Here is a 27,770-nt window from a genome sequence, read left to right on the forward strand (position 1 = left end):
TCAACTTAATTACTACTGTTTTGAAAACCCCAGCCCCATTATAGTTTATTGCTAAAATCAGATTAAAGGATGATTCTTCTTTATTTTCTTGGCAACTCGTAATATAATTAGAGATTTTTACCAAGTCCTGCATGAGAACCACTAACTTGATAGAGTGAAAACGAATTACAGCCGTCTGTCTGTATAATCTGATCTTGATCACGATGAAATAAATATGAGTACTGGATAGAATTGAAAGTTGAACCTTCATGATTCTAAGGCCATTAATTTTGGTTTATTCTTGAAGCATAAAAAATTAAATACATCATGATATTGACAATTGCTCCTCTTTCTTACCATTGTTTAGAGACCATATCTTTATTTTAGTTTCGAAGCGACATTGTAGTACTAACAACAATGAAAAAACTTGCGCTTCATAATGTCTTCATTTTTGTGAAGTTTAATACAACCTGCCCAATTCTATTCGCGCATGTACATCTATTAAAATCATCGTTGTATATATGATAGGCTACCACCACCGGAAAAAAAAAATAATAATAATTAGCATAGAATGTTAGTATCAAAATAATTTAGATGTAATTTTAGCAATAAATTAGTAACATATATATATATATATATATATATATATATATATTTTAATATTAGTAACGGATTAGCAATAAATCAGAGACTAAAAAATAAATTAATATATTAAAAATCAACAACGAATTTATCGTTGCTAATATGGTTGCTGTTAAAAAAAGGATTAAATTTTGACTTCTATAAAAAAAAAACAATAAATAATAAAGACCATTTCTATACTTCTCCAGAAAAAAGGAACCCCATATGCATATCTTCCTTTCTATTCTTTCTCCAGAAACCAAACCCATATGTCCCTTTCAATTCCACCTATCTCTGTCATGTGTCATTTTCCACAAACATAATTTGTTATTTTCTCAACTTCTTCTCTGGTTAATTTATGCTTCCAAACTTCTTCGTACAAGTAGTTGAGAGAGAGAGAGAGAGAGAGATTGATTGGGGATGTTTTTGGCTTTGATTTGGGATTGTAATAAAAATCAACAAGAGATAAGGACAAAGTTTTCCTGGGTATCGAGCAAAGCTTTCTCTGGGGGTCTTGGTTGGCCCCGCTCTTTTCAACCAACCTTACGTCGCCCCGCATTGCGATATGAACGGACAAGAAGAAAGAACACAGGCAGCAAAAATGCAAAAGAGGGCAGATTGTGGAAATGTGGGTTTGATTTTGGGTTAATAAAAATATTAATATTTTAATTTTTTTTATATTAGATTTAATTTTGGAGGAATCAATTTCAAAATTTTGAAATTAAAATTTAACTCGATAAGAATTTTTAATCAGCAAATTTTTAATCATGGATTTCCTCCGGTGCTTAACTACTGATACAAAAGTGCTCATCGAATACCATTACTCTGCCCTTCAAGGAGAATTAGAAAAACACAGGAATGCTACTCTTGAAGGAAACGAAACTCATTATGGTGCTTCGAATGGCAAGGTAATATCATCCCCCTCATTTGATCCGAGAAAATCGATGACGCTACAGCTGGTCTGCGTGAAAGCTTTGCAACACCAGGTAATTCTTTGAATAATTTGAACGTTAAAAATGGCGGACAGTTTTACTAGTCTTGTGCTATTGGCAATTGCTAACGTGATTATGGAATCATCGTCTTCTTAAGGGAAACAAGGAGCTCTAAGCAAATTGTCCTTGGAAGCACTGTCTTAATAGTAGAAAGACTCGCTGCAGCAGGCCCAACTGATAACTGCATGAAAGATCCGTTGATGCTTGACAAGATCGCATCCTTGCTGATCTTGTTTCCCCAGAAAGACAAAATATACGTTGTGTTGTTTTACATTGTTTCTGTTCTGATGTTGATCATTCAGCTGGTTTTTAGATTTGACCGTGTAGATCTGGTCGTTCAAGGAATTGCAACTACGTCCATACGAGGAAAATACACAATTTTTTTTATATATTTTGCCTGTAAAGATAAATACGGCATCATTTCAGATTTGATCAAATGATTGGTAAAATGGACAAAGGGAAATTTAATTAATTTGCTGTTTGTTTTTAAAAAGCATTTTTAAAAAAATATTATTTTAATGTATTTCTGAGTGAAAAACATTTTGAAAAATAACTGTAACCACACTCTTAAATAGCCCGGAAACAACAACTGCAATTTGGTCTGGTTTATCAGATATATTTTAGTCGTGTACTTCCATTTTGATTGCTATTCTTGTATATGTTCCAAGACCTTTGATTTTGATTTTGATTTTGGGGGTATGGATCAAGTCCCATGATCTTTTGTTCGAGGATATTTATCCAATTTGGCCAAATACAATAAATCTGAGAGAAATGAGTTTTCAAACTGACCCAACATGGTCAGGTAATCAACTTGAAGTTTTTGTTGCTTGTTTATGTAAACACAATTTAGCTATAGGATGACTGCGGTAATAACTCTGAAGCATGTAAGCAGGTCATGTTCATTCAATTTTCATCTGCCTTCCAAATATACTTGTGGGCCTAGAAAAATATTATAGAAGGAAACAGCTCGGAGCCGAGGAAGCTTGTACAAATGAAAAGGCATAGAGGAAACCCCCAAGCCTGGTGCAGCCAAGCAACAGCATTGTGAGGTAGCCTGCTACAACCAAGCGGCAAGATCTGCTCTGCAAGTAGCCTCTTCCTTAGTAGCCAAGCGATCAGCTGAACTGGGCTCCTCCAAGGGCCGTAGGCAACACCAGCATTGCGAATTCCTCTGGTGAAAAAAAAAACTCCTGGGAGCATCTTATTTTTCCTCATAGCGGGGTCGGGTAAAATGTGTATTAATAAATATTTAAATTTGGCAGGGGATATCCTCAAATGACCACAAGGCTCCTTTGGGTTAGTTTGCGGTGTACTGTCTTAGCTATCGCATTGTTGCATTCTCGTTTCTGTCTACAACTGGAAAGGACTAAGCAAGACAAGTAGAAATGGTTCGTGGGGATGGTGTTTCTTGCAGGAGAACATAAGGAAGGGAACTACCAGACCGAGCTCTTGGTTTACAAAGATGAGGATGTTTTATTTTGAGGAAAAGGGCGCCTTACATGCAAGTTTTCCCTAACAAAAATCCATTATCCAATCATCGAACACTACCTACATGCCGCAACTTGCTCACTATGATTACATGTCTTTCGATCAGAAGAACAATGCTCACTGATTTGGGTACAAAGGGTGAAATATTTATGTCAGGCAGTTCGGATCAATGTCTAAAAAACAACCTCAATAATCCATGCCCATGCCTGGACCCATTGCTGGAGCATCCTTTACATCCTTCGGAAGATCAGTTACAACAGCCTCAGTTGTTGTCATCAATGACGAGACACTGAAAGCAAAAAAATTAGTAAGTGCTTCTCGGCAAGATGCTAGAGATGATAATGAACCAAACCCCAAACCCCAAACCTAATAGAAGTTAAAGAATTACCTGGCAGCATCGACCAAAGCAGTTCTAATTACTTTCAGTGGGTCAATAATTCCAGCTTTCACCATATCAACATATTCACCTGGTAATACATGAACGTACCAAACAAATTAGTTGAAAAATGGGTACCAGTGGATTAAGTAAACAACAAAATTAAGAAGAAGAAAAAAATCACTGACCTTTGGCAGCATCATACCCTAGATCAGGGTTGTCCTGCTCCAATAGCTTACCAACAACAACAGCTCCCTCAACTCCCGCATTACTAGCAATTGTATGCACAGGAGTCTGCCATTGGAGGTTCAATTTTGGGATTCAGTGGTAACATAATAGAAAGGTCATCAAATTCACATTAATGTTGTAATACTTCATGCGTGGCTATACGCAGAATCATAAAGTGCATGGATCTTCAAACTTGCACCCAGATTCAATCTTGAAGAATAAATATTTATGTATACAGCACCCAACCACACTTATACACATGCACACACATGATGAAGGACAAACCTTCAGGGCATTCTGTATAATTTGAACACCAATCTTCTGGTCAAAGTTTGCAGTTTGAAGCTTATCCAACTCTTTTGATGCATAAAGAAGAGCAGCACCACCACCTGCAAAAGAAAACAGCTTGAGGTTTGATCGTTGATTTTAATTCTACCATATAACATGAGGAAAGATAGATGGAAAATTTACCTGGCACAATACCCTCTTCTACAGCAGCCTTTGTGGCATTTAGGGCATCTGTAACTCTATCTTTCTTCTCACTGACTTCAGCTTCACTGGCTCCTCCAATCTGCAATATTAGCAAAATTTTCATTAGTGACCCCAGTTTACAACTTTTAAGCAATAAATCCAGTTAGAAGATAGATGACTTGGCTAGAGTAAATGCCCATAATTGTATTTGTAAGTTAATAGGAGAGGGTATGCAAAGTAGTAGGCAGACCTTCAGCACAGCAACACCACCAGAAAGCTTTGCCAATCTTTCTTGCAACTTCTCTTTGTCATAGTCAGAAGTGCTTGAATCTATTGCAGATCGGATCTGTAATTACAGAGCAACAGACAAAAATCATGGTATTCATTTGCATCAAAGGATGCTTTTTTGTTCTTTTTTTTATTATTTGAAAGGAAAGGATGCCTTGAGGATGGCTAAACATAGTCCAGCGACGAAGCAAAGCTGACCTGTTCACATCTTTCTTCAATGGACTTCTTATCGCCAGCACCATCAAGAATAACTGTGTCATCCTTTGATACTGTAACCTATAAGACAAAACCCAACTGGTCATGCATCAAAATACACACTTTTTACAGACAACCACACCCTCGCCTTGATTCTAACTCTTCAATGTCTTGCATTCACTACTGCCCACAAGATCTAAACTAAATTCCACCCAATCCCAATCCAGCCCATCTGGCTCCCCATGCAGTGCTTGTGCTAGTACCCGAGGTAAACTACAACACACAGTCAACAATTTGAGCTCACCTTTTTGCAACTGCCAAGCATATCCAAATCCACATTTTCAAGATTGAGGCCAAGCTCTTCAGTTATAACCTGCAAAACAGAAGTTAAGAACTTGCTCAATGGAACTAGAGGATATGACACAAAGAATTCAATATATGTGCAGAAGTAAACTCACTTCGCCTCCTGTGAGTGCAGCCAGATCTTGCAATATGGCCTTCCTGTTCTCTCCGAAACCAGGGGCCTTAATGGAACAGACCTTGATTCCAGCACGAAGCTTATTTAAAATAAGAGTTGCCAAGGCCTCGCTTTCCACATCTTCAGCAACAATCAGCAAGGGCCTTTGTCTCTGAACAAATACAGTTAAGCAAAAAATGAACAGCGCTGTATGTGTGCTCCAGCTTCCAAAAACAAAGTGATTGGAAATAAAATGTGTACCTTTAAAGCCAACTCTAGGACTTTCACCACAGCATGCAAACTTGAGACTTTCTTGTCATGGATCAGAATGAGAGGGTCATCTAATTCCTGTTTGTGCACAGGTATAGAAAAGATAATAGAAACAGTTACTTTGAACTATTCTATCATGTGGACACCACCTAGATCTCAAGAAATGTCATGATTGGAATCAGAAGTAAAAACTTACACATTTTTGGGTTTTCTGGTCTGTGATGAAATAAGGGGATATATAACCCCTGTCAAGCTTCATCCCCTCAACAACTTCCAACTCATTAGATAATGTTTTCCCATCCTGCAACAGTTTGACATGGGATAAGAGCAAATGAATATTTTGGACACAAAAAAAAGAAAGAATGATTAATGGAATGAGATAAGTAGCCATTAGCAACTCACTGCATGTGTCAAGAAAAACAGTACTCAGAAACTTGACATCCTTCATAACAGTACCAAGACACTTAAAGAATAGCAAGAGACTATCGAGAAAAGTATCAATAACAGAACACAGAAAAAAATGTATCAAGACAATGCACAACTTACTTGAATTGTTATAACTCCCTCTTTGCCAACCTTCTCCATGGCCTTTGCTATCAATTCACCAATTTCCCTCTCCCCGTTTGCTGATATTGTACCAACTTGTGCAATTTCTTCAGATGTGCTGATCATTCTTGCTCTGCTCTTCAAATTGGTAACAACTGATTCAACTGCCATGCTGATACCACGTCTTAGGTCCATTGCATTCATTCCAGCTGCAACTGATTTGCATCCTTCAGTAAATATTGCTTGAGTGAGAACTGTAGCACAAGTGGTCCCTGCAAACACATTGGAAAAGCTCTCATTGCCCAGTGAGACAGAACCAACAAAGAAGCAAAACTATGCAGTAAAATATGAAAAAAAAATAAACACTAGATTTAGAACCTGTAGCATAAAATCCTAAACTAATGACCAAATGCTACAGCACCAATCTAAGTCCCAGATGGTCAAAATATTTAGATAACAACTGTTAAGGGGAAGAAACCTTACCATCGCCTGCAGTGTCGTTGGTGGCATTTGCAACCTGCTTCACCAGGCTAGCACCAACATTCTTGACTTTATCCTTGAATTCAATGCTTTTAGCAACAGTCACACCATCTTTTGTCACTTTAGGGGCACCATAGCTTTGTTCAATAACCACATTGCGACCCTGCAAACCACAAATTACCAAGAATGACATTCATTATTTATTAATCAACTTGCTCATTTTATCATTTCAGAGACAAAGTTTGGCAAAAAATAACTAAGGTCCACCAAAGAAACTCAAATGCATTAATGATTCATCATCCTCGATAAGATGTTGCAAGAGGAAAAGAAACATCCACATTTATCTTGGAAAATCCAAAGAATAAAGCATTTGGACAAGCCCTATTGTTGATCTATTAAGCTCCTGCAACACTAGTTTCTACCAAGAAAAAACATATTTCCCGTTGCAGTGTTACCATTGAAGACTATATATAGTTTCAATTTATGAAAAAGTCTAATAACACCAGCCTGCTACAAAATTAAAATCTCACTGTACTTTATTGGACCAAAAAATGAAACTCTTAAGATTGTATTCAAGGGCATCAAACATCAGTAAAACATGATCAAACAGGCAATTGGTGTCAGTACCTTAGGGCCCATGGTGACTTTGACAGCATCAGCTAGCTCTTCAACACCCTTGAGCATCCCAGCACGAGCCTCCACACCGAATCTTATGTCTTTGGCAGCATAGTTTCTGCTCCAACTCAACCTACTTCCAATCTGATAAAAAACACGCAAAAGTCATTGGAATTTCAGCAGGAGAGCCGGAATCAGATCGAACATGATGTAAAAACTGGACATCAAACCGATAAAAGCAACAGCACTAACCTGATTGGTGCTGCTCCTAGCAATCCTATGAAACCCACAAAAGGCAAAACCCATCATTATGAAGCAAGAGAAATCACAAAATTGAATCTTTATTAGGTTGTTTACGATGTGAATGAAAATAAAATCCAATTTCAAACAAAGTTCTTGATGGATCAGTTTTAGCTCCACTTAGCCAATGAACTACAACTGTGTTCAAGAATATCCATCGAGTTCCGATCTTCCATTTTTTTTTATTTGTGCATTTTCTCAGCAACCAAGTGGAAAGCGAAGAAAATAACGAAAACCCAGATGTAAATAATGAAGGAGAAAGAGGAAAGTACCGAGCTTTAGAAGCGAGGCTCGAAGTGAAGCGGTGCATAGTAGTGTTATTAAAACTTACAAGAGAGAAGAAACAGAAAGAAACTTTTTGGGATTATTGAGGAAGTATTGTCGAAATGATATAGACAGAGAGAGCACAAGCAGGAGGCTGGGCGAGGGGAGAGCTTGTGCTTTTTGTAGAGGGAGAGAAGGCTCTAGAAGCAGCGCGGCAGCTTCTAGTTATTGGTAGGGTTTAGGGTTTTGTGCTCTTGTGAGTTTGAGTTTTCACGGTTAATTATTAAACGAGGTTTGCCGTTGGTTGGACCCGGCTTGGTTTTGGCTAAATATTTTTTCATATCCACCCGATTGAGATTCGAACACAAGTTCTCTACCAGTAGTGAGTCCAAGTGAGAAAAATAAAAGGGCAAAAAAAAAAAAGTAAAGTGGAAGAATTTGGGGCACAAGTGTAATAAACAAACTTTTATTAGGGACCTAAATGAAATATCTTTAAATATAAGAATGAAATTTTAATTTAAAAAATTAGAAAGGGCCATGGCAATGACCTAAATTTCAATTTCAAATGTTTAGCATGATATTATTATCTCATATTGATTAAAATACGAGAATCTTAATTGTTTATAAACACAAAAAACACCTCTCATCTAAAAAAATATTTTTTAGAAGAACAAAACTAATTATGTGATTATAGTGGGATAATAACTCTTAGGAGATCTACATGTGTGGATGTTGACACATATCATCATTTGAGTTGTATGTGGGAACGGCGGTCACGTGCAACAACTACATCTTCTTGTGTTGAGGTCTATGATAATATCATTATCCTACATCGGTTAGGAGATGAAGGTCTTAATCGCTTATAAGCACAAAAAACATCTCTCCCCTCAAGAAACACATTTTAAAAGGACAAAATTCACTATGTGGTTATAGTAGGCCAATACTTTTTGAACAAGCTACCATATACGGGTAAGGAAACATATTATCATTAACGTTGTTTGTGAGGATATCAGCCATGTGCGACTATCCAAACCTCTCACCTTGGGGACTATAATAATGTCACTATCCCTGATCAGATAGGAGATGAGGATCTTAGTCGTTTATGAGTACAAAAAAATACTTATTTTTCCAAATAGACATTTTTTTAAAGAGTAAAACTCACTATATGATTATAGTAAGACAATACATATTAGAGAGTCAAAGGGCTGGAGATCTGCACAGCAGGTCTCGAGTTCGAGTCAAGGCGTGCACTTCTTGTAAGAGCCTGGAACAGCCGGAGTTTTACTCGCACACCTGGGTCCACAAAGTGCGCTTTCTAGAGGGTGAAGTTTCTTTGAATCCAAAAAAATAATATTGGAGAGCCTACCATATGCTAGAGTGGACACTCATCGTCACTATGTATCCACATATACTAAAAATGAATAAAAAAAAATGTATTTGAGATTTTTTTCTTCATGGCTGTATTTTTGTGAGATTTTTTAAAATGAAAATGGAATGTTTAAAATTTTGGTACGCTGCTTGTAATCAATTTTACTTGTGTTTTCTTTTTTTTTTACTAGGAAAATAACTTTTTTGATACATATAAGAAATAACATTTGGGCATGCTGGTTATTCTTTTAAATCCTCTCGTGTTAATCTTAAAGAGAGCCAAAACATATCTGCATAAAATAGTCCTAAAAGAAGGGAGAGGTCTTGAGTTTAAATTTTACTTTTGTCATGTAAATAATGAAAAGAAAAAAAAATTCAATAGTTATATATATATATATCCTGCTTATTTCAATAGGGTTAATTCTGTTTGTTTTTGTATTTTAAAAGTATTTTTAAAAAAATTTAAAATTTTATTCTTTACTTTAAATTAATATTTTTTGATTTTTTTAATATGCTGATATTAAAAATAATTTTTAAAAAATAAAAAAATATTATTTTAATATATTTATAAATAAAAACTACTTTAAAAAACAACTATATTTCTGTCCATGCAACGGTGTTTATCGCACGCTTATAAAGTAGTAGCATTCAAATGCCTTTCTCACTTTATCATTTAAGATCTTTGAGGAGAAAATTAAAAAAATAATTTATTTTACATATGCATTAGTCTAAATACGGATAAATTTGAATGGAAAGCGACTTTTCAGTAAAAAAAAAAAAGAAAATTGCTATGTGAATGGTTAGATTTCAAAGTGTTTGGTTGAAGTTAATATTTATGTAATATATAAGTGTGGATCATTAATTGTAATAAAATATCATGAAAAATCCTAATATGGATAAATTTAATAATTAAAAATGTTTTCTCTCCTTTTCGATTTCTTAACTTGAATTTTAAAAAAGATATATCTTTAAAATCATTTAAAGAAATTTAATCCAAATTAATATGAAACTGGCCTAAAAATCCTCTTAATAATAAAAATCAAGATATCAATATATTTGGTTTCATTCCCACCTTTATATTTTATGCCACAACAATGGTTGCAGTTCCAGAAATTTGTAAATTGCAATTCCTTTATTATTTATAACAACCTTGATGTAATTATTTTATTAATGACAAATCAATTACTATGTATAAAAAATATTGTAAAAATATTTTATTGATTATAATACTCTTTGATTATAATATCTTTAAATTATTCAAATGATCATAGTTTTTAGACCCGGTCCAGTCCAAGGTCCGGGTTCCGGGTTTTGACCGGGTCGCCCGGGTCATTTTAAAAAAAAAAATTAAAACGACATCGTTTTAGTAAAAAAATAAAATAAAAGTCAACGGGTTGCAACCGGGTTTTTGACCAGGTCTTGCCGGGTCAACCGGGTCACACTAGTTTTTTTTCCCCTATTTTTTCTTCAACCCAGCCCTGTTCCAGTCCCAGGTCGATCCGCTAGGCCATACCAAGTTTTAAAACTATGCAAATTACCATTACACATTTATTTAATACATGTTTCATAATCTTTTAAAATAAAATCTCGAATACTTTTTTTCTATTTAATTTTTGTTCACTTTTCCCTATGTGTCTTTTATATAACTTTTCTTCTTCTTATTACACAATATTTTGTATATTATTTTTTATTTTCTGATTTAATACCCAATGCTGTATTTCCCATATAACATATTCAATAAATTTTTTATATAACTTTTTTTAATTTTTTACAAACCACAAGAACTTTTCTTTTTATAGCATCATAATATTTTTTTTCAACCACCACCATAGAATAATTTTTTATTTTTTAACGTACAACGAACACCACATAAACATATTTTTTTTATTCATATAATTTATAGAGTATGAATTTCAGATTTTTTTATTGATTCAATGAACAACAAAAACAAGAACACGTTGCTTTTCTGTCCATCTATAATTTTTTATTTTTTTTAAAGCTTCTATTGTATCTACAATATTATTAACTTTTAAAAAATTAATGTTTTATTTTTCAAACATTTTAAGACCTAAATGTTATATTCTCTTTTTAATATGATATTATTTAAAAAAACTTAATATTTATTTGTTTATTTAGTTATATCATGTTTTTGTATTCTCTTTTTGCAAGATAATTTTTCAATATAAAAAATATTTTAAAAAATATCTAAAAATAAAAATAAAAATAGTGTAAAACATTATAGTAATAATAACACACGTGTACTAAAAGCTAGTTGCAATGGGATGGCAAGCAACGACTGACCACGCACGTGTGTAACCCTCTACACACCATCGCATTTGTTCCTCCCAAGCTCTCTCCACTGTTCATCTCTCGGTCTTCACTTTCCTAAAAACAAACCAATCTTTCACTAAAAAAACCAGAGAGAGATAACAAAGAGCAACATCAAGAGAAAATGACGGAGGCAGTGATAAGAAACAAGCCAGGGATGGCAAGCGTGAAGGACATGCCTATCCTTCAAGACGGCCCTCCTCCTGGTGGTTTTGCTCCTGTCCGATTCGCTCGTAGGATCCCCAGCAAAGGTCCTAGTGCTATGGCCATCTTTCTCGCTGCTTTTGGTGCCTTTTCTTATGGCATGTACGAAGTCGGCAAGGGCAACAAGATCCGCAGGTAAAAACTGTTTTATTTTTCAATTTTCGATTTTTTGTGGTTTTCGATTGGTTTTGGTATCTGGGTTTTGTTTTATTTTGAATTAAAGTTATAAATCTGAAGGATTTGGATTTTTTGGTGTGATCTGGATTGGATTATTAGATTGAAGATTGTGAGGAACTCTTTACTTGGCACTTTAAAATTATCAAAATTAACGGTTCTGTTTGTGACAATTCTTGGCATCTGTATTTGTTTGGATTGTGAAATTAGCACTACAATGCGGCTGATTATCGCGGTTCATCATAGTGTTAGCATTATGAGATTGGAATTTTGTTAGAATTTTCCTATTTTGATTGCGGTGTTGAGTGGTCGCCAAGATTATTTTTTTTTTTTTTGTGTTTTCAAGGGTGACAGGTAGAAATTATGAAGCCTTGTGAGTGGACATGGTTTCTTGTAGATGAATTTTGTTTATTTCTCAAATGGACATTAGAAAATTTCAGATTTTAGGTGGGTTGTGAGCGAGTTTCTGATGGGTAAAGAATAGAAATCGGTTATTATAAGCACCAAGAGGCACCAAGGAACGTCCAAGTTAATTAATTATATTTGTATCTACCTTCACTGGCAAAATGCTCTTTAGTATGCTACAAATGTATAGCTTTTACTTTCAACCCAAAATCCTTAAAAGAGTTGAGAGTAGATTCTCCCCCCTCAAATACACTTTTACAAAATCTGCACTAAAAGCATAGACAAGTACAAAAACCACAACCTTTCCAATCAAAATGAGAAGTGAATTGCTGTGATAAAGTTGATTCTGTTCATTCACCTACATGGTGTAGGAGATGTGTTATCTTTGATTTTTGAGAAGGTGAGTTAAGTATAATTTAAATGTTTTGGTGATTTGTGGTCTTTGCTTGCTAATGTTTTCCATGGAATTAGCAATTTTGCATAATTAATATAACATAATGAAAATGGTTATTATTTTGACTTGGGAGAGAACATGTCTGGGATTGGTTGAGTTGGCAATAGGTAGGTTTTGTGTCAAAAAAGCAGGTTTGTGCATGTTTTGTGACTTTTCCAGAAACCATGGTTCTGAAACCTCAAGGCATTTAGACCATGCTTTTGGAAACTCAATCTTGAACACACCTGAGCTAAAAGTAAATTGAGGTTTGTGAATGACAGTGAAAGGAAAAACTTTCAGTTTCGATGAGGAGACACTGATTTACCATGTTTTGAGTAAGTTGTTTGGTGTTGTCGTCTCTGGTACTGGTGGGAAAGTGAAAGATTATTCCTTTGAAAGAGCTAGTGTGTTGCTTATGGCTGTCAAAGCTGTCCAAAATCCAAGTAAACAGTTTGAACATAAAAACTAGCTTAGATGAATGCTTAGAGTAAGGTTTTTCGTTGTTATATTTACTTTCCTTTTGAAACTGTTTGTATTCAGAATGCGGCTGCAATGGACGCATCACCTGCAGATTATATTTTGCTCTTTGATGAGAATCAACCTGGGCAGACTAGAATTTTGAAATCTTATGCACTTGGCCTCCTTGTGTTCTCCTTCTTAAGGTGTAGAAAAAAATCCTGTTTTTGGAAACCACAGCTGGGTGATTTCTTGACATTCCTTGAAGTTGTCATTTTAGTTGTCGTAGCCTGATTTCTATACAAGAAATATTTCAGAAGATTATGGCTTATGGTGCATCTTATCCGAGGGGTCAATACCCATGTCAATGTTTATTTCCTTGTCGGATATATACATATGGATAGTCTCACGTGAGGAGTAGGATGTTGAGGCATCTTGAAAGACAAATATAGAAAGTAAGCATCATTTTGAATTCAATGTATATTCCATGTTTCCAGCTCTAAAGTAAAAGCATAATCTCAGTGCACGTTATGCATATTTGCCCATATACAAGTTTAAATCTCAATTTGAGCCTCAAGAGGCTGGATTAGTTGAGTACTCGACCTTGAAGGTGTACATATGACTGCCCACCTCTTGTAAGAAACCCCGATTATTGTGTACTGTATAAGAAAAGTTTTAATCACCATGAATTTGTACTCTATACTTTTTTTTAGTAGTTCAAGCACCCTTGTGCTCTTTAGCCTTGTATGTAGTGATCGGTGATATAGCTATGCTGCAAAGCCTCCAAGTTCCTTTTTAGGCCATTTTAGCAATTGTGAACTTGTTCTTAAATCATTCGCACTCTGCAGGGCACTTAAGGAAGAGAAGTATGCTGCACGCAGGGCGATCCTGCCTCTGCTTCAAGCTGAAGAAGATGAAAGGTAGGAAACAGCTCTTTTCCTTCATCACTTCCTAATGTGTTTCCCACCTCTTATTTATAAAATATCCATGTCTTTCCTTTCTCCCTACTTTCCTCTATTTAGATTCGTCAAGGAGTGGAAGAAGTATCTTGAATACGAGGCAGATGTAATGAAGGATGTTCCTGGTTGGAAAGTTGGTGAAAGTGTCTATAATTCTGGGAGATGGATGCCCCCAGCAACTGGCGAGCTGCGTCCAGAGGTCTGGTGACACTTTTATCTGCATCTTGTTATGGTGCATGTCTAATTGTCAAGCAATATCGTTTTTTTCCTGTCATCCAAGTGTCTTCTGTCACTCAGTGTTGTTTTGTTCTCATGGAATAAAATTTAAGCTATTAATCTTCTGAGATGCCCCGAAAATACTGCCTACAGTAGTCTTGTTTCTTTCCTTTTCATTGTATCCTCATTACCAGAAAATCTTGAACATAAAGATTAAAAGACCTTTGGAGCACTGTCTTCCTGTTCAAACTTTGTGGTAAATTTCATCCTACTGGTAATGATGTGGAAGTAACAACACCTGAAGCCGGGATACTGGGGTTATGATTCGCCAATCCATCGATTGGTTTCTGTTTGATAATGTTCTGTTCTGCGGTTTTTGGGTTTTGTTGATAATAATGCTCCCTTTCTTGGCTCTCTAAATTGTGGAGTAGATTAACTATGGTAGTTACTAGTGTGGAAGAATTTTAGCCTCTTGTTGTTTCACTGATTTGAGTCACTTCGGTCATCTTGAAATCCCTGTGCCCCTTGATGATGAAAAAATAGGTGGAAACCTTTGAGAGTTTTCTCTCTCCTTTATTTATATGTTACAAGCTAGTAAATATAATTCAGTACAGCCAATTAGCTAACGATTACCAGACGCCATAATAAGCAGTACAACTGCATGATCTTTCATAAGCTACAGGCAAATGAATTCTCATAGGCACTTTGTAATGATGCGTGCCAGTAAAAGAACTAGAAGCCATGTTCAATGAAATATGAGAAATCAATATTCATAGACATTTAATGGGAAAAGTTACTTGAATATTTTGAATACTTTTAACTTGTAAAAAAAACACAGGACAAGTTTTGTATCAATACCTTCAAGATATAGCTTAGTTTCCATGGCTACAATGATAAAACCTTTCTTTCCACATTTTACTTCACTGAAACAGATAACACCCTCTAGGCATCTACATGTTCATGACTCCACGGATTTCTTGCAAACCCATCTCGTATTCAATTGCTACCTTGCCAGTTTCACACTTCACTAGACAGCAAGGACAGGATGCAATTTCTGCAACTTTCAATTCCTCTTGGAAATCTTGACTCTTTTTTTATAGTATATGACAATGAAAAGGGTGATGATTTCATTTTACTATATTCAGTCATTTTGTATTTGTAATTATGCATCCTCGATTGCGAGACTGCAATGCAATTGGAGTCCTTGTAGTGCTAGCTCAATATTGAAAACAAATGCAAATAATAGCAAAATGTTTTCTTGCAAATTGGTTGGGGAAAAAAATTGTACATTTGTTTCTTTTCCTCAATTCCAACATGGGTAATCAATGATCTCTGAAGATAAATGCTCATAGGAAAAAAGCTGAAAATGAGCCGAGGAACAAAGCTAGGTTGCATACAAAACAGTAGGAAAGAATCCAAAGAAAAAAAGAAGAGCATCTGGGAAGTTTCTGCTCTCTGTGTCGTTAAGAAGAAGCTTGCACGTCAACACCTGGGAAGATCAGCAGGTGGAGGAAGCAGCTTCTGATTGGGAAGCTTTCCATCCAAGACAACCCAAGCCATCTTCAAACCCCAGCTTGTGTGCACTTCTAGATGGCAATGCATGAACCATACACCTGCGGACACGCAAGAAAATTCATAAGAAATTAAAGAGGTTAGCAGAAACATAATACTATATTACATCGGTTTATTTTCCTGCGTAATCTAGGACCATTTAATTTGCATTACTTGGAGTAATTACTAATTACCAACCTGGATTGTCTGCTAGAAATCGTATAGCAACCCACCCACCAGAGGGCACACCAACAGTATTCCTTTCAATGGGGTCGATAAGATTGAAATTTGCGGGGTCCTTATTTGGATCGAAGTTCCCAAAACCTTGACCAACAACAAAGAAATTGAAGCCATGCAAGTGAAGAGGGTGGCTCTCTGCACCAAGTATGCTAGTGTCCTGCATAATGAGCTCCACAGTGGTATTGAAAGGAAGCACTACTAGCTTTGTTCCATTGCTCACCATGGTATTGTTTGGCGGATTTCCAGTATAATTAAAGGGAGTAAGTGGGTTGATTGGAAAATCAGGAGTATAGACACCGTTTGATTGACCAAAATGGTGGGCTTGGAGAAGAGCTGTGGTTGGCATTGCAAATGACACGTTATTAACTGAAGCTGCAAACATTGTTCCATTTGGTCCCTGGCAGGTTTGGTTTTGGGGGCATGAGTGTGTTCCAAGGCCTACTGTGAAGAAAAATTGTCTGTCAACCTTTTGAGGCACATTGGCAGGGAATTGTGCATTGGCTAAGCTGCGGAGTTTGCTAGTGAACTTTGTAGCAAATGAAGTATCATTTAGAGGTGGTAGATTTGGTTTAAAAAGCGGAAGTCTTTTAGTAGAGTGGCTTGATTGAATGGTTTTATGCGATTCTTCATATTCTAAAATGCCAGCAACAGTTGAATTATCAAAAGTTCCTTGACCAGTCACGTAAGGTCTAGCAGTCATGAAAAATTTGGCATTTGGGTGGTGGGGTTTGGTCTTGAGAAGGACATTTGTGGTTTGTCCAGGGGCAATGAGAAGCGTCTTGGTATCAAATGGTTTCACATACACAGCATCAGCTTCCACAACTGTGAATGTATGGTTTGCTATGCTGAAGAAAAGCTCGTCATTGAGTGCAGCATTGATCAGGCGAAGAAGGTAAGTCTTTCCAGGCTTTACCTTTAGCTTGAAAGTATCTGCCAAGTATCATTTACACAACGTAAATGAGAGAGAGAGAGAGAGAGAGAGATATGCTCTGTATTGTGGTAGAAGGCCTAATTTGCTAACATATTGTACCTTTGGCAGAGCAGTTATATAATGGCCCTGGGAGTCCATTAATAGTGTAGGCATCAGAGACATTTGGCCCTCCACCTGTTTGCAATGCCTGGTTAATGATTGCCTCTGGATCTGCGTTGAACCACTCTCCTGCAAATTAAGTAATTAACCTTGTTACTTGTATTAGCAAATGGAGACGACCTCAACAGGAAAGAATAATTGTAAATTCCATTTAGTTCTTAAAAGTAGCTTTGCGTATATAGCTCATTACCAAAGATGATGGGAACTTCCTTGTAAGGTTTGACAAATGGATAAGGAGTGCCGAGTTTTGGAAGAATGATCAGGGGACCATAGAGAGTTGATCTTAGCCATGATATATGGGCATGCCACCAAAGAGTGCCTCTTTGTCCTACAATGGTGTAGTTATAAACATAGCTTTGTCCAGTTTGTATAGGGCACTGAGTTACATATGCTGGCCCATCAGCCCATCCACTTCGAAGCTGTCGAATTCCATGCCTGTTATCAATGAAAATATAGATAGAAATTCAGACCATGTTTTCGCAATATCAGGTACATTACAAAATAAGAAAACTGAAAATGCCTATATATACCAGTGAATAGAGATATTGTTTTGGACATGGTTAACCACTTTAATAAGAAGTCTGTCACCCTCTCTAGCAACAATGCGAGGCCCTGGGAACTTCCCATTGACTGTCACCATGCTCTTGGTGTGGCAAAGGCGTGTCACATTCTGCAACATGACCTGCAATGAAGTAGAAAACTTATTTGTCTAAGAAAATCGGGTGGAGAAAATTCGAAAGAATGTTCTTTTTTGGATAAAAATGTGAATGCAAAGTAATGTGTGTGACAATATTATTATGACAAGTTTAGGTACCAAAGCTAATGACATGCAACACATACATCAAGTTTGTAGTGCCTAGTAGTGGCAACTGCAGGCTTAGGATGGAGAGACAAAGTGACGAATGAGAAGAGAAGAAGTCCCAAAAAAGCTGGAGATGGAAGAAAAGAAACGCCCATTTTATCTGTTTCTTCTTTCAGACAAGGCTACAAGCTCCAATGCTTGAACCTAAAATTGTTTTTTTTTTCTGTCAAGATACTTGGACTATATGTTCATAAAAGCTTGGAAGCCAGTATATATAGAGAGATTGTTCAAGGAAAAGTGTTGGTTGCTCATCAAAAAAAGTAAAGGGAAGGGCTTAACAGGTGATTAGGTGATAGAAATTGTGTAGTTTTTTTATTGAGAAGTAAACTAGAACAAGCTTCATGAATAATATATGCAGACATTTTCAGTTTATTAACAACTCTAGAGTACAGTCAAAGCCAATTTCCTTTGTCTCCTTTCATTTGAAGTAAAAACCTGTCCTTCCTTCCTACCAAATAATAATACGAAAATCCCAACTCTAATTGGCATGGCATTGTCCAGATTAGTCCCATGCAGTTGTAGTCTTCGGTGTAGCAGACTTCCATTTTCAGCAACAAACTAATGGAGCTTTCATTTAACTATCTGCTTCGAAATGCTATCCCGAGCAATATTGAAGTAACAGATTGTAAAACCACGAAGTAATGACTTGCTTTAGGCATATTTTTAGGTCACCACTCGTAAATTAAGACCTAATTTCCAATGTCAATTCTTATACAGTTTTTAATCCCATGATTAGGTTAGTAAATGAAAGTTATCCTTCTTCAATATCGCTTTCATCTCAAATTTCACCTGGATAATTTAACCATATTGACAATTTATGTAAGATATTATTAACTGTAATACTTGGTGATAAAGCTAACGATCAAGAGGTTTCTATCAAGGAAGTCATTTTTCAGTGTTGGATGAAGTACAGGTCATGGAGGAATAGAGGGGAGACCTCACCTGAAGCAATTTTATCTCAAGCAAACATAGTAACATACTAACTACCAAATGATTTGGTTTGAATGTTGAAAAGGATGTGTGGTTGAGTAGCTGGTGATTAATGTAGTCGATCTCCCTGGCGAGTTTAGGGATTCATAGTCGTCACTTAGTTGCCACTAATTTATCTGTGTAATGTTTGTTTGTGAATGTGGTAGAGATTATTTTTTAAAATATTTTTTTAAAAAAAATACATCAAAATAATATTTTTATTGGGAATCAAATTAATGAAAATCTTTCGATTGAAGGCTGATGCAAGCAGTACCATCACTCATCACATTTCAATTGTAAAATCGTTGGAAGTAAAATCTATGATGAAACAAAGATCATAATTCTCAAACACATGAATTTGTCTATTTCCGATAGATTTATGTTACATTCTTGTAATCCGCATTAGCTGTAGTGCAATTTCACTCTCCAGCTTCCTTGTATGAAAAGTTTCAGCTTTTTCACACGATCAAACCCGCGGTAACCTCCCTCCCTCTTTCAGGTTGGAACCGCACTTCAATTTCAAATATCAGGCTTGCAAATACATGCTAAACAAAAGAATCTGGTTCCTGACCAGCTTAAGGCTACCTTTCAAAAGGATCTTCTTCAATTGAACCCAGTTGATGCACACAGCAGCAACAATTTCCTCGGTTAGATTGTGTTTCTTTGCAATCAGCAATCTCACACCAACTGCAGCCCGGCTCTGCCAAAATGGAAGTAGGTAGCTCTTGATCTGAGCGAACATCCAATCACCTCTCAATTCTATAGCATTATTGTCTTGTTGGCAGCCAAAATGCCTTTTGAAGAAAAACATGGACCTTTTCATGGATTGAGATCACAGATAGAAAGCAATTCTTAACACTAAGCAAGTCGCATAAAACCACTAGCTAAATCTAGCAATTGCCTTGTCTGTTGGCAGCTAAACACAAATCCTAAACGTGACATTGCCATGAAATAAGGTGAAGCTATTCAGATCCCATGGCTTTTGTTTCCGGGAGGACTTTTCTCAGCATGTCATCAGTGAGCACTGCTACAGCAGTGAAGCATGAATAACATCCCATCCTAAAAATTCTAGTGCAAAAATTAACCAATAAACTACACAGTAGACACCAATGGAGTCCTTGCTGTGAAGACAGCTTTTGTCTGCTTTATACAAATGGAGTCCTTGTTCAATGCAGTGAATTCTCAGTTGTCAAAAGAGATGAGGATGAGAAAATATGGGCGAGCAGAATAACTAAATACTCTAATTGGCTGAAAAAAAATCTATTTAAGATATTGAACTGAAAAAAAAAATTAAAAACAAATCCAATTTTTTTCGTTTCAGTTTTAAATTTGGAAAAAAAAAAACTAAATTAAACCGAACAAAATCAATTTTTTTATATAAAAAATAAAAAAGCCAGAACACTCAGATTCTATTATGTCAAAGTGTGTTAATTATACTAATTCGATATTTTTAAATAAAAACTGAATCCTTGAACTACTGCTACTTTAATTCAGTTCAATTCAAAATTAAAAAAAAAATACCTGATTTTTTTTAAATTTTCAAGTTCAAAGTAGAATCCAATCAACGGATGCTCGCCCCTGCCATGGACGGTGAAAGAGTGAAATTTTCAAAGCAAATTTTAATTATTTCTAGATTTATACGTGTCATCCTTGCACGGCCACGTATTTCATTTCAGCACGTCATGGTGTATTTGAGAATGCAGTTAAAATATACTTCTAAAAAAATTTGTTTTTTATTTAAAATAGTTGTTTTTAGATTATTTTAATACAATAATATTAAAATAAATTTTTAAAAAATATATTATTTTAATACATTCTATAATAAAAACACTCATAGAGATACCATACCTACTCTCTCACACGAGAAGCTGCATAACGTCAAACAATTCAAGATAGAAAAGCTGAAAGGAAAATTTTTGCTTCAATATTAATAAAAAGGTAGAATTGCCATCGGTTTTTCACACCCTTCTAATTGCTCCCATAATCTAGTGTGGTATAAATAACCTCTAGAGATTAGAGTTCTCAACTTGTAATAAAATTGAAGGAACAAATTCAATTACTTTCAAACTCATAACCGGGTTGACATATTAAACTGTCTATGAAACTTCTTATTTCCAAGTATTTACCTGTGGTGCACTTTCATGCTCCAGGTTCCTACCATGAACAGTTTCCGACTCTCACATGATTAAATCCATAAACACCTTCCTCTGTTCTTCTGGTTAGAATCGCACTTCAATTTCAAATCTCACCGTTGCAAAGACATTCTCCACGAAAGAGAATGTGATTTCCTTGACATTTTAATTCTGTAATTGCATCCCAACTCGAATATTTCAGAAGGATCTCGTCTACTTGAAGCTACCTTTCAAAAGGATCTCTACTTGAATTCAATAGAGGGTAAGCAGCTGAAGCAATTCTCCGCCGAAGATTGTATTTCTTTGCAATCACTGGCCTAACATCTTCGACCCCAACCAAGCTCTCCAAAAATGGAAGTAGTGAGAGCAATTCTTTATCTGCACGATCATCAAACCAGCTCTCAATTGGTATACCATTGTCTACTTGGAAGCCAAATGCCTGAAATGAAAACCATCGACCTAGTCAACAATTTCAGCTCTAACAAGTTTCACAAATAGAAACCTGACCCCTCCTAAAAGCCTCAAGCCATTCCACTCCTTAACCTTGCCTCAATTCTCTTCCTTACCTTTTTTCCTTCAACCGATTAGTCAAGCAATTGTTTTTATCTTGGTAAATATCCATGGTTTCTAAAGACAGCTAACACCAACATCTAATGATTTGAATACAATGAAGAAAGAAAACAGAAATCTCATACAATGGCTTAGTGCCATTGCAAAGAATGGTTATTTCAATTCAAAGAGTGTTACTGATTAAACAGTGCAACATCTCCCAAAAATTCTAGTGTTTAGGCAAATCAGCAACAAAATAGTAACGGTTTTCATATTAAGAAGATAGCTTTTATCAATTTTATGCCATGGACAAAATATAATGCCACATGTCCCAAACAACCCCACTCCACACTCCCAAAAACATTACTGAAAAAGGCAAATACCGAGTAAAAGGATGCAGTCTCTCTAAGACCAATCAAATTATGATCCAAGCCATGTAAATCAGAAAGCACTGAAAGAGAAGAATTCTGCAACAGTACCTGGGGAGAGTTGTCAATTATAATAACGTGTGCCAAATCACGACCAAGAACTGACAAATCCTTGAGGTAGTTACCCTCGACAAAAACACAGGATTCACGAAAAACACGATGTCGAAACACTCTCCTCTTTGGATCAAGCACATTTAGAAGTTGTTCTGCATAAATGCTTTGGCTAGCAGTAAATATTATGATCTCAAAAAGACTAGAAACTCTCTCCATGAAATCTCTAAGGTAAGGACGGCACCGAACAAAGACTGTGTGCTGCTGGAGGTTAAAGTTGACAGGAAATGTGAAGTCCGCGTCATCACAAGGTTCAAGTGTGGAGTGCACCAGTGTTTCTGAAATTAAAAATGGCAATCAAGGCTTTCACAATCAGAAACAGATAGGATGCAGGTAGCCAATGGCCAAATATGCATGTTGCACAATATTAAATGGAAAACTGTTGCTTCATAAAACAAGTATGGCAGCTTCGGTTCCAAAAACTTTTCTGGTTAAACAAACTCCTACCTTCCAACAATAAGTTAAAATATAGTTGATGTTCACTTCATCATCATAATCAAAATTACATGCAGCAGATGAGCAGGTACACAGAGAAATCAGAACATTGCATTTCATGAGTCATCTGAACGCAATAATCTCAAGAAAGCTCAGCCATTCACACCGCAATTAATACAACTTGCAAATGAGAATTGCATATGAAATATTGTAAGAAGGCATTCTTTTATTAGAAACAAACAATAACATCAAGAGTCTCCAAAAATGTTATACAAAAACAAACAAACAAAAGGACTCTGCAGCATCCCCTCCACGGATACAAAAGCCAAAAGATTATGAGACAATTACCTCGGCATGATAAAATGAGCAAAAGGAAGAGCTTGGCATCAAGTAAGCCATTAATAAATACACATAAATCACGAGAACAGAATATAAAACAATAAAGTTAAAGATCACGTGTGATAAACATGTTTGTATAAAATTAACATGAAATAAACGTCCAAAATTCTGTACCATCCAGGTCCAAAACAAGAGTTGTAGGAGGACAACTCCGTGTCTGTTTAGGTAGCAGCATAGGCCGAAAAGTGGGGACTACTGATGACAACTCTGGCAGGTTCTTTATAAATAGATAAGGGTCAAAGTCATCAAACTCCTCGTAATCCTCCTCCTCCATGCAAACATCAGTCGACATAGAATCTTGACCATGCTCATCAACACATTCCAGTTTTGAGTTCTTCATTGCAAGATATATAGATGAAACTTCAGAAGGAAGACCAACTCCATTTGAAACTGCAATACCACAAGAATTCACAGTAGTTGCATCAGTAGAGAGCACCTGATCACCATAGTTATCCACATATGAGTTTTTGGCTGATATATTTTTCTCCACTTCTATGACACTATGACAAGTTGTGTTGAGGGAAGTTAATGTGCTCCCATTGTGTTCTCCAAAAAAGGGTTTAAAGGTTTCTTGTGTAAGATGAGCATCCAGCATATCAACCCGGGACTCTCCAGTCCGATACAGTTTGGTGAAGTCAACTAAACAGGAGATTATGCAAAAAAAGAAAGGTATTGTATAAGAAGGAAAAGATAACAGAAGCTTAAATGAATATCCGTTCATGCATATCAGCTTTAAAACAAAAATACTGATTGTCACTCACCTCCATCAGGAATTTCTCCTCCAGCAATCTTAGATATGTGAAAAGCAGGAGAAAATATAGCTTGAACCACACATTGAGCAGCTCCTTCATTACAGCCCTGCAATACAAATTAGCAAATCATATGACAGAATCTTAATGCTTGACATATTGATTATTTTCTTGCTATTTTTCACTCTTTTGATATGCACTTCTGAGAGCTATTTAAAAATAACCAATAAAATTTGATTAGAATAAGAGCATGTCAAGTTTTATATATTCATTGTCAAACCCGAAAAAAAAATCTAAAGCAGGGTTAGAAAGGTGCATAGCACACACAGTTGGTGCAGTTACCTCAGGATCCACCACATCACATCGAGTTGAAGCATCAGAAGCCTTATGATGCACCGAGTTGTATCTAGTATTCAAATTTGTTGCTGCAATAGGCTCCTGATTTTTCATTGGAAGGGTGCCTGCAAAGAGTGTTTGAGGTTGGAGAAACACAATTAAAAAGATCAATGGTTCTTACTAAAATAATAAATGAGAAATTTAATTCTTAATAGCACAATGTGTGATGCTGATTTCCCTAATATTAGAATTTCCTCAGATCCTGACTTTGCAGCAGATACAATGAGGATGAAACTTGATGCTATCAGGAACACAGTCAAGTAAATTATGCAAAAATAATAATAATAATAATAATAATAATACAGTTACATCTTCTTAAACAAATTCATATCCTTTATCACTAAATTCAATATCCTTAAAACGTAAGAGGTGTTATAGGAGGTTATTGGGTGAAGCAACAGCAAGTTAAAATGCTAAATTATGATAACTTAAAAAAGAGAGAAACTTGGGAATTAAGCTTAATTCAGGGACCTAAATTCAATCTAGAATCTGCTAACATTGAGTTGAATTACATTTTGCTTGGGCAGATCAAATTGCTTGACACTGCTAAGTACCGCACAGGTGATGTCAGGTATTGAGTAATGTGTTTTGTTGATTTGGAGTGTTAAGTTCAAAACAGTAGTCAACATTTCACTTTTTTATGCACATGTTTAATTGCAAGAGACTCGCTGCCCCACTCCTCGCCACTGCTGCAAAAGAAAATATCTAAATCTGACACTTTATTACAATCTCCATGAAAAAGTCAACCTATTGTGTTCTGTGCAAGCATGCATTAACTGGAAATATGAAAAGGTAGCAACATATTACATTTCTGCTTTCTAGCTGAAGATGTAATTAGTTCTGAAACTTTCTCTGCGACTTGCACATTTTCAGACAGTTTCTTCTGAGCTCTTGAAATCCTAGGACTTGCAAGCTCTCTTGAAGCATTTCTTCCACAAATTCTTTTCTTAGTTTGCATTTCAACAGGAAGATTGTCCCAGACTTGAAGCTATTCCACCTTACTCAGCTCCAGCAGAAAAAACCAAAAATTGGAGATACAGTCCTGACCGGAGCACCCTGTACTGTGAATCAGTCAGAGACTTTTTAGATTCTCAAGTCAAGGTCAACCAGCTATAACTTTATGCACGCTAATATCTACAACTACACAGTCTCGTGAAAAAATGAAGCAAAAAGAACGATCAAAATGGATCTTCTTAAGCATGAAAAGAGTTGGTTTTTATCACTATATAAATATCTTCCAATGCAACACACAAAGCAGATTATTGATGGTGAAGTGGAAGATTCCCACTACAAATGAAAGGATACATTGCAGCCTTGTATACACAAAATATAGACTTTGTCAGATTTTGGCAGCAAAATTACACTGATAACAGATTAAAGTAGGATTTTGAATTCAGAAAGACTGGTTAAAGGCATGATGTTAAACCAACATATCCAAATACAAATCACGGATTAAAGAAAACCCCATCAAAAATACATTTTCCTAAGCTTCAGACTATTTAGCTTTAAACTTTAGGTTAAAGATGAGTCAAAAATTAAAACTTTAGAATCTCAAACTCCGAAAAACCAGACGAAGATTGCATTCATTATACACTGAAGTCTATACAAACAAGATAACATTTTGAAATCTACACTACAAATAAGTGGGCACCTTTTATTTTCAATACATACAGTATAAATTCCCTAAACCGATTTCAAAAAACTGCTTAAAATTGAGAATCAAATGCATGCAATTGCAGAAACCCGTAGCCCTGGACCCCTCCACTTCAAAATCACCAAATTCCAATTCCAGCATGCCAAACTCCAAAACACCATCAGTAAACAAACAAAACCCCTAAAAAAATAAATCAGCCATTCAAAACATCAAGTTCATAAACTTAACGAACAATATCAAAAAAAAAAACAGAGAGAGAGAGAGAGAGAGACAAGTAGTTGAGAGCTAAAAACGAGCAGTAATAAGAGAAGCTTACCTGATAAGTTAAAATCGAGCATGAAAAATTTGGCTGCGAAATTAAAGAAATGAAGGAGAGCCGGTGAAGTAAAATAATTACCAGTAAAACCCTAGATTTTAAGAATCAAAGAAGAGTGAAAGAGTTGAGAAATTTGGCTTTGGCTAGGGGGGTTTGTTTTTATTTTAATTTTTGAACAAGTTCTTATTTCCCTCCAAGGATTTTAAAAGAGAGGGAAACCATGAAAGGTTGAAAAAACTTTTTATATATATATTATTGTCAGAGACCAAACCTAGCTGCGAGTTTTTCTCTCTGTTTGTGCGTATATTCATCAGGTATTTAATTTAAAAAAAGAAAAAAATAGAGAAAAAGACAAAAACAGTGAAAAAGACAAAATATTATAATTTGAAGTTTGTGAGAGATTCCTTACTCGCGAAAGATAGTGCAATGACTCTACTCGCTGCAAATAGGAGACAAGCGGGTGAGAGTTGGAAACTTTAACAGGTAAATTATAAATTAGGCCCTCTAGTTTAGATAAATGACTTGATTAGTCCTCCTTATCTTAAGAACTAGTCATTTATTTTCTTAACAATGTTGAATGTATTTAATTTAATATTAATTTGTTTTAAAAAATATTATTCTATATTTAATATTTCAAATAATACATATTTATGTTTTAATTTATATATTTAAAAAACAAATTAGAAAACAATAAAAAGTAATTATTTTTAAGACAGGGGAGTAATAAATAGGGATTAATTTATAATTTAGTTAGTTGGAGCAGCGCATTCCAATTTATTTGATATTATGGTAGCTTTTGTGGTTGTGATTTGAAAAATATTGTTTTATAAAAAGTACTTTTAGTTGAGGTTAGTTTGGTATTTATATATGTTTGGTTAAAACTGTAATTGAAATTAAAGTTGAACAAAAGGTAATTTAATGTGTTTGGCTAAGAATGCTTTTTAAATTAAGGTTATAAAATAATTAAAAAAGAAATATATTAATATTAATAATTTTTAATTTAAATATTATAAATTTAACTACTGTTATTACATAATGAAATAAATAATATTTTATATAAAATATTTTTTAAAATCAAAGACTATTTTGTAAATAACACAGAAATTCAAGGGTCCAATTGCATAGATCGAGGGGCGAAATTAAGAAAAGAGAAATTTTCAAAGACAAGGGCTTGATTGCAAGACATCGGAACTTCAAGGGCAAAATTGAAGATGACCATTTTGGCCTAAAACGACACCGTTCAAATCAACTGTTCATTCTCCCCTTCCACTAAAGTCGAGGAAAACTTACGCGAGAAATTCGCCGAAACAGTATCGGCCATATCCAGTCCCCTCACCAATCTCACCAAAACCAAGCCAGATCATAGGCCGGATTGTCAACCACAAATCTCACAGTTGGTTCAGCTCCCCTTGCCCCAGGATGCACCCTTAGCATTAAGGAAACCCATCACCAACAGTCCAATAATGACAGGACTGTTGGTGTTCTCATCCCGCCAAACACAGAGCAAATTTAAAACAGTAATTATCTTCATACATGATCACCATCCCAAGAAGATAAGGATGAAATTTCTTTTGACGTTTAGGCCTATAAAAAGAAGGGGACGAGAGAGGAAGCTAGAGAGATAGAAAAAGAAAAAGAAAAAGAAAGAGCAAGACAGAGGAGAGGGATTTTTGCTTTCCTTCAGAACTCCAGCAACAATCATCAAGGGAATTTTTGCTTTCCCTCACAACAGATTTCGGTAACCCAACTAGCCAAACGAGCATCATCGCCTCACGA

General features: G+C 35.6%; 4 protein-coding genes and 1 long non-coding RNA gene across 8 annotated transcripts; 2 read left to right on the forward strand and 3 right to left on the reverse strand.

Moving 5' to 3' along the window:
* The first annotated feature begins 796 nt into the window (after window positions 1-796).
* Window positions 797-1,981, forward strand: LOC127904912 (uncharacterized). The gene is made up of 2 exons (XR_008058342.1): window positions 797-1,586; window positions 1,690-1,981. It is a non-coding gene; the product is annotated as an uncharacterized LOC127904912 (long non-coding RNA).
* Window positions 1,982-3,041: 1,060 nt separating this feature from the next.
* Window positions 3,042-7,827, reverse strand: LOC7482777 (chaperonin CPN60-2, mitochondrial). The gene is made up of 16 exons (XM_002299259.4): window positions 7,579-7,827; window positions 7,259-7,283; window positions 7,019-7,150; window positions 6,395-6,554; window positions 5,912-6,183; window positions 5,562-5,666; window positions 5,357-5,443; window positions 5,097-5,267; window positions 4,943-5,011; window positions 4,642-4,719; window positions 4,406-4,501; window positions 4,156-4,255; window positions 3,970-4,073; window positions 3,645-3,750; window positions 3,469-3,547; window positions 3,042-3,369 (listed from the first exon to the last, which is right to left on the reverse strand). The coding sequence occupies exons 1-16, from the start codon at window positions 7,614-7,616 to the stop codon at window positions 3,267-3,269; spliced, it is 1,725 nt and encodes a 574-aa protein (XP_002299295.2). The 5' UTR covers window positions 7,617-7,827; the 3' UTR covers window positions 3,042-3,266.
* A 3,407-nt stretch (window positions 7,828-11,234) lies between these two features.
* LOC7460535 (NADH dehydrogenase [ubiquinone] 1 alpha subcomplex subunit 13-A) lies at window positions 11,235-14,362 on the forward strand. The gene is made up of 3 exons (XM_002297799.3): window positions 11,235-11,605; window positions 13,787-13,858; window positions 13,961-14,362. Exons 1-3 carry the CDS (start codon window positions 11,391-11,393, stop codon window positions 14,103-14,105), a joined length of 432 nt encoding a protein of 143 aa, XP_002297835.1. The 5' UTR covers window positions 11,235-11,390; the 3' UTR covers window positions 14,106-14,362.
* A 991-nt stretch (window positions 14,363-15,353) lies between these two features.
* On the reverse strand, window positions 15,354-18,164 carry LOC7482778 (laccase-17). Its single transcript, XM_002299260.4, has 6 exons — window positions 17,835-18,164; window positions 17,525-17,676; window positions 17,185-17,429; window positions 16,935-17,063; window positions 15,863-16,834; window positions 15,354-15,726 (listed from the first exon to the last, which is right to left on the reverse strand). The coding sequence occupies exons 1-6, from the start codon at window positions 17,949-17,951 to the stop codon at window positions 15,596-15,598; spliced, it is 1,746 nt and encodes a 581-aa protein (XP_002299296.1). The 5' UTR covers window positions 17,952-18,164; the 3' UTR covers window positions 15,354-15,595.
* A 2,563-nt stretch (window positions 18,165-20,727) lies between these two features.
* LOC7460536 (uncharacterized) lies at window positions 20,728-26,582 on the reverse strand. Of its 4 annotated transcripts, none has more exons than XM_052453366.1 (7): window positions 25,995-26,582; window positions 24,832-25,085; window positions 23,971-24,089; window positions 23,641-23,737; window positions 22,994-23,518; window positions 21,986-22,323; window positions 20,728-21,335 (listed from the first exon to the last, which is right to left on the reverse strand). In XM_052453366.1, exons 2-7 carry the CDS (start codon window positions 24,980-24,982, stop codon window positions 21,267-21,269), a joined length of 1,299 nt encoding a protein of 432 aa, XP_052309326.1. In that variant the 5' UTR covers window positions 24,983-25,085; window positions 25,995-26,582; the 3' UTR covers window positions 20,728-21,266. The 4 variants fall into 4 exon arrangements, with proteins under 4 accessions (XP_052309326.1, XP_002299297.3, XP_024454962.2 ...); XM_002299261.4 differs by having other exon boundaries at window positions 20,728-21,396; window positions 24,832-25,080; window positions 25,995-26,571; XM_024599194.2 differs by having other exon boundaries at window positions 20,728-21,396; window positions 25,995-26,571.
* Between the last annotated feature and the right edge of the window lie 1,188 nt (window positions 26,583-27,770).

The sequence above is a fragment of the Populus trichocarpa genome, chromosome 1 (assembly GCF_000002775.5).
Source record: "Populus trichocarpa isolate Nisqually-1 chromosome 1, P.trichocarpa_v4.1, whole genome shotgun sequence".
In the NCBI taxonomy this organism is placed as follows: Eukaryota; Viridiplantae; Streptophyta; class Magnoliopsida; order Malpighiales; family Salicaceae; genus Populus; species Populus trichocarpa.

Coding starts and splice junctions, on each gene's coding strand:
- LOC7482777 (XM_002299259.4), bottom strand. CDS start 7,616: ATGCACCGCTTCACTTCGAGCCTCGCTTCTAAAGCTCG. Junction 7,151..7,258: donor CTAGGAGCAGCACCAATCAG/GTTAGTGCTGTT, acceptor GTTTTTTATCAG/ATTGGAAGTAGGTTGAGTTG. Junction 4,074..4,155: donor AGAAGAGGGTATTGTGCCAG/GTAAATTTTCCA, acceptor TTTCTTTTGCAG/GTGGTGGTGCTGCTCTTCTT.
- LOC7460536 (XM_002299261.4), bottom strand. CDS start 24,982: ATGCAAACTAAGAAAAGAATTTGTGGAAGAAATGCTTCAAGAGAGCTT. Junction 23,519..23,640: donor AGGAGAAATTCCTGATGGAG/GTGAGTGACAAT, acceptor TCTCCTGTTTAG/TTGACTTCACCAAACTGTAT. Junction 21,397..21,985: donor TAATTGACAACTCTCCCCAG/GTACTGTTGCAG, acceptor TTTTCATTTCAG/GCATTTGGCTTCCAAGTAGA.
- LOC7482778 (XM_002299260.4), bottom strand. CDS start 17,951: ATGGGCGTTTCTTTTCTTCCATCTCCAGCTTTTTTGGGACTTCTTCTC. Junction 17,430..17,524: donor AACAATATCTCTATTCACTG/GTATATATAGGC, acceptor CATTGATAACAG/GCATGGAATTCGACAGCTTC. Junction 17,064..17,184: donor GGAAGTTCCCATCATCTTTG/GTAATGAGCTAT, acceptor CTTAATTTGCAG/GAGAGTGGTTCAACGCAGAT.
- LOC7460535 (XM_002297799.3), top strand. CDS start 11,391: ATGACGGAGGCAGTGATAAGAAACAAGCCAGGGATGGCAAGCGTGAAG. Junction 11,606..13,786: donor AAGGGCAACAAGATCCGCAG/GTAAAAACTGTT, acceptor CGCACTCTGCAG/GGCACTTAAGGAAGAGAAGT. Junction 13,859..13,960: donor CAAGCTGAAGAAGATGAAAG/GTAGGAAACAGC, acceptor TCCTCTATTTAG/ATTCGTCAAGGAGTGGAAGA.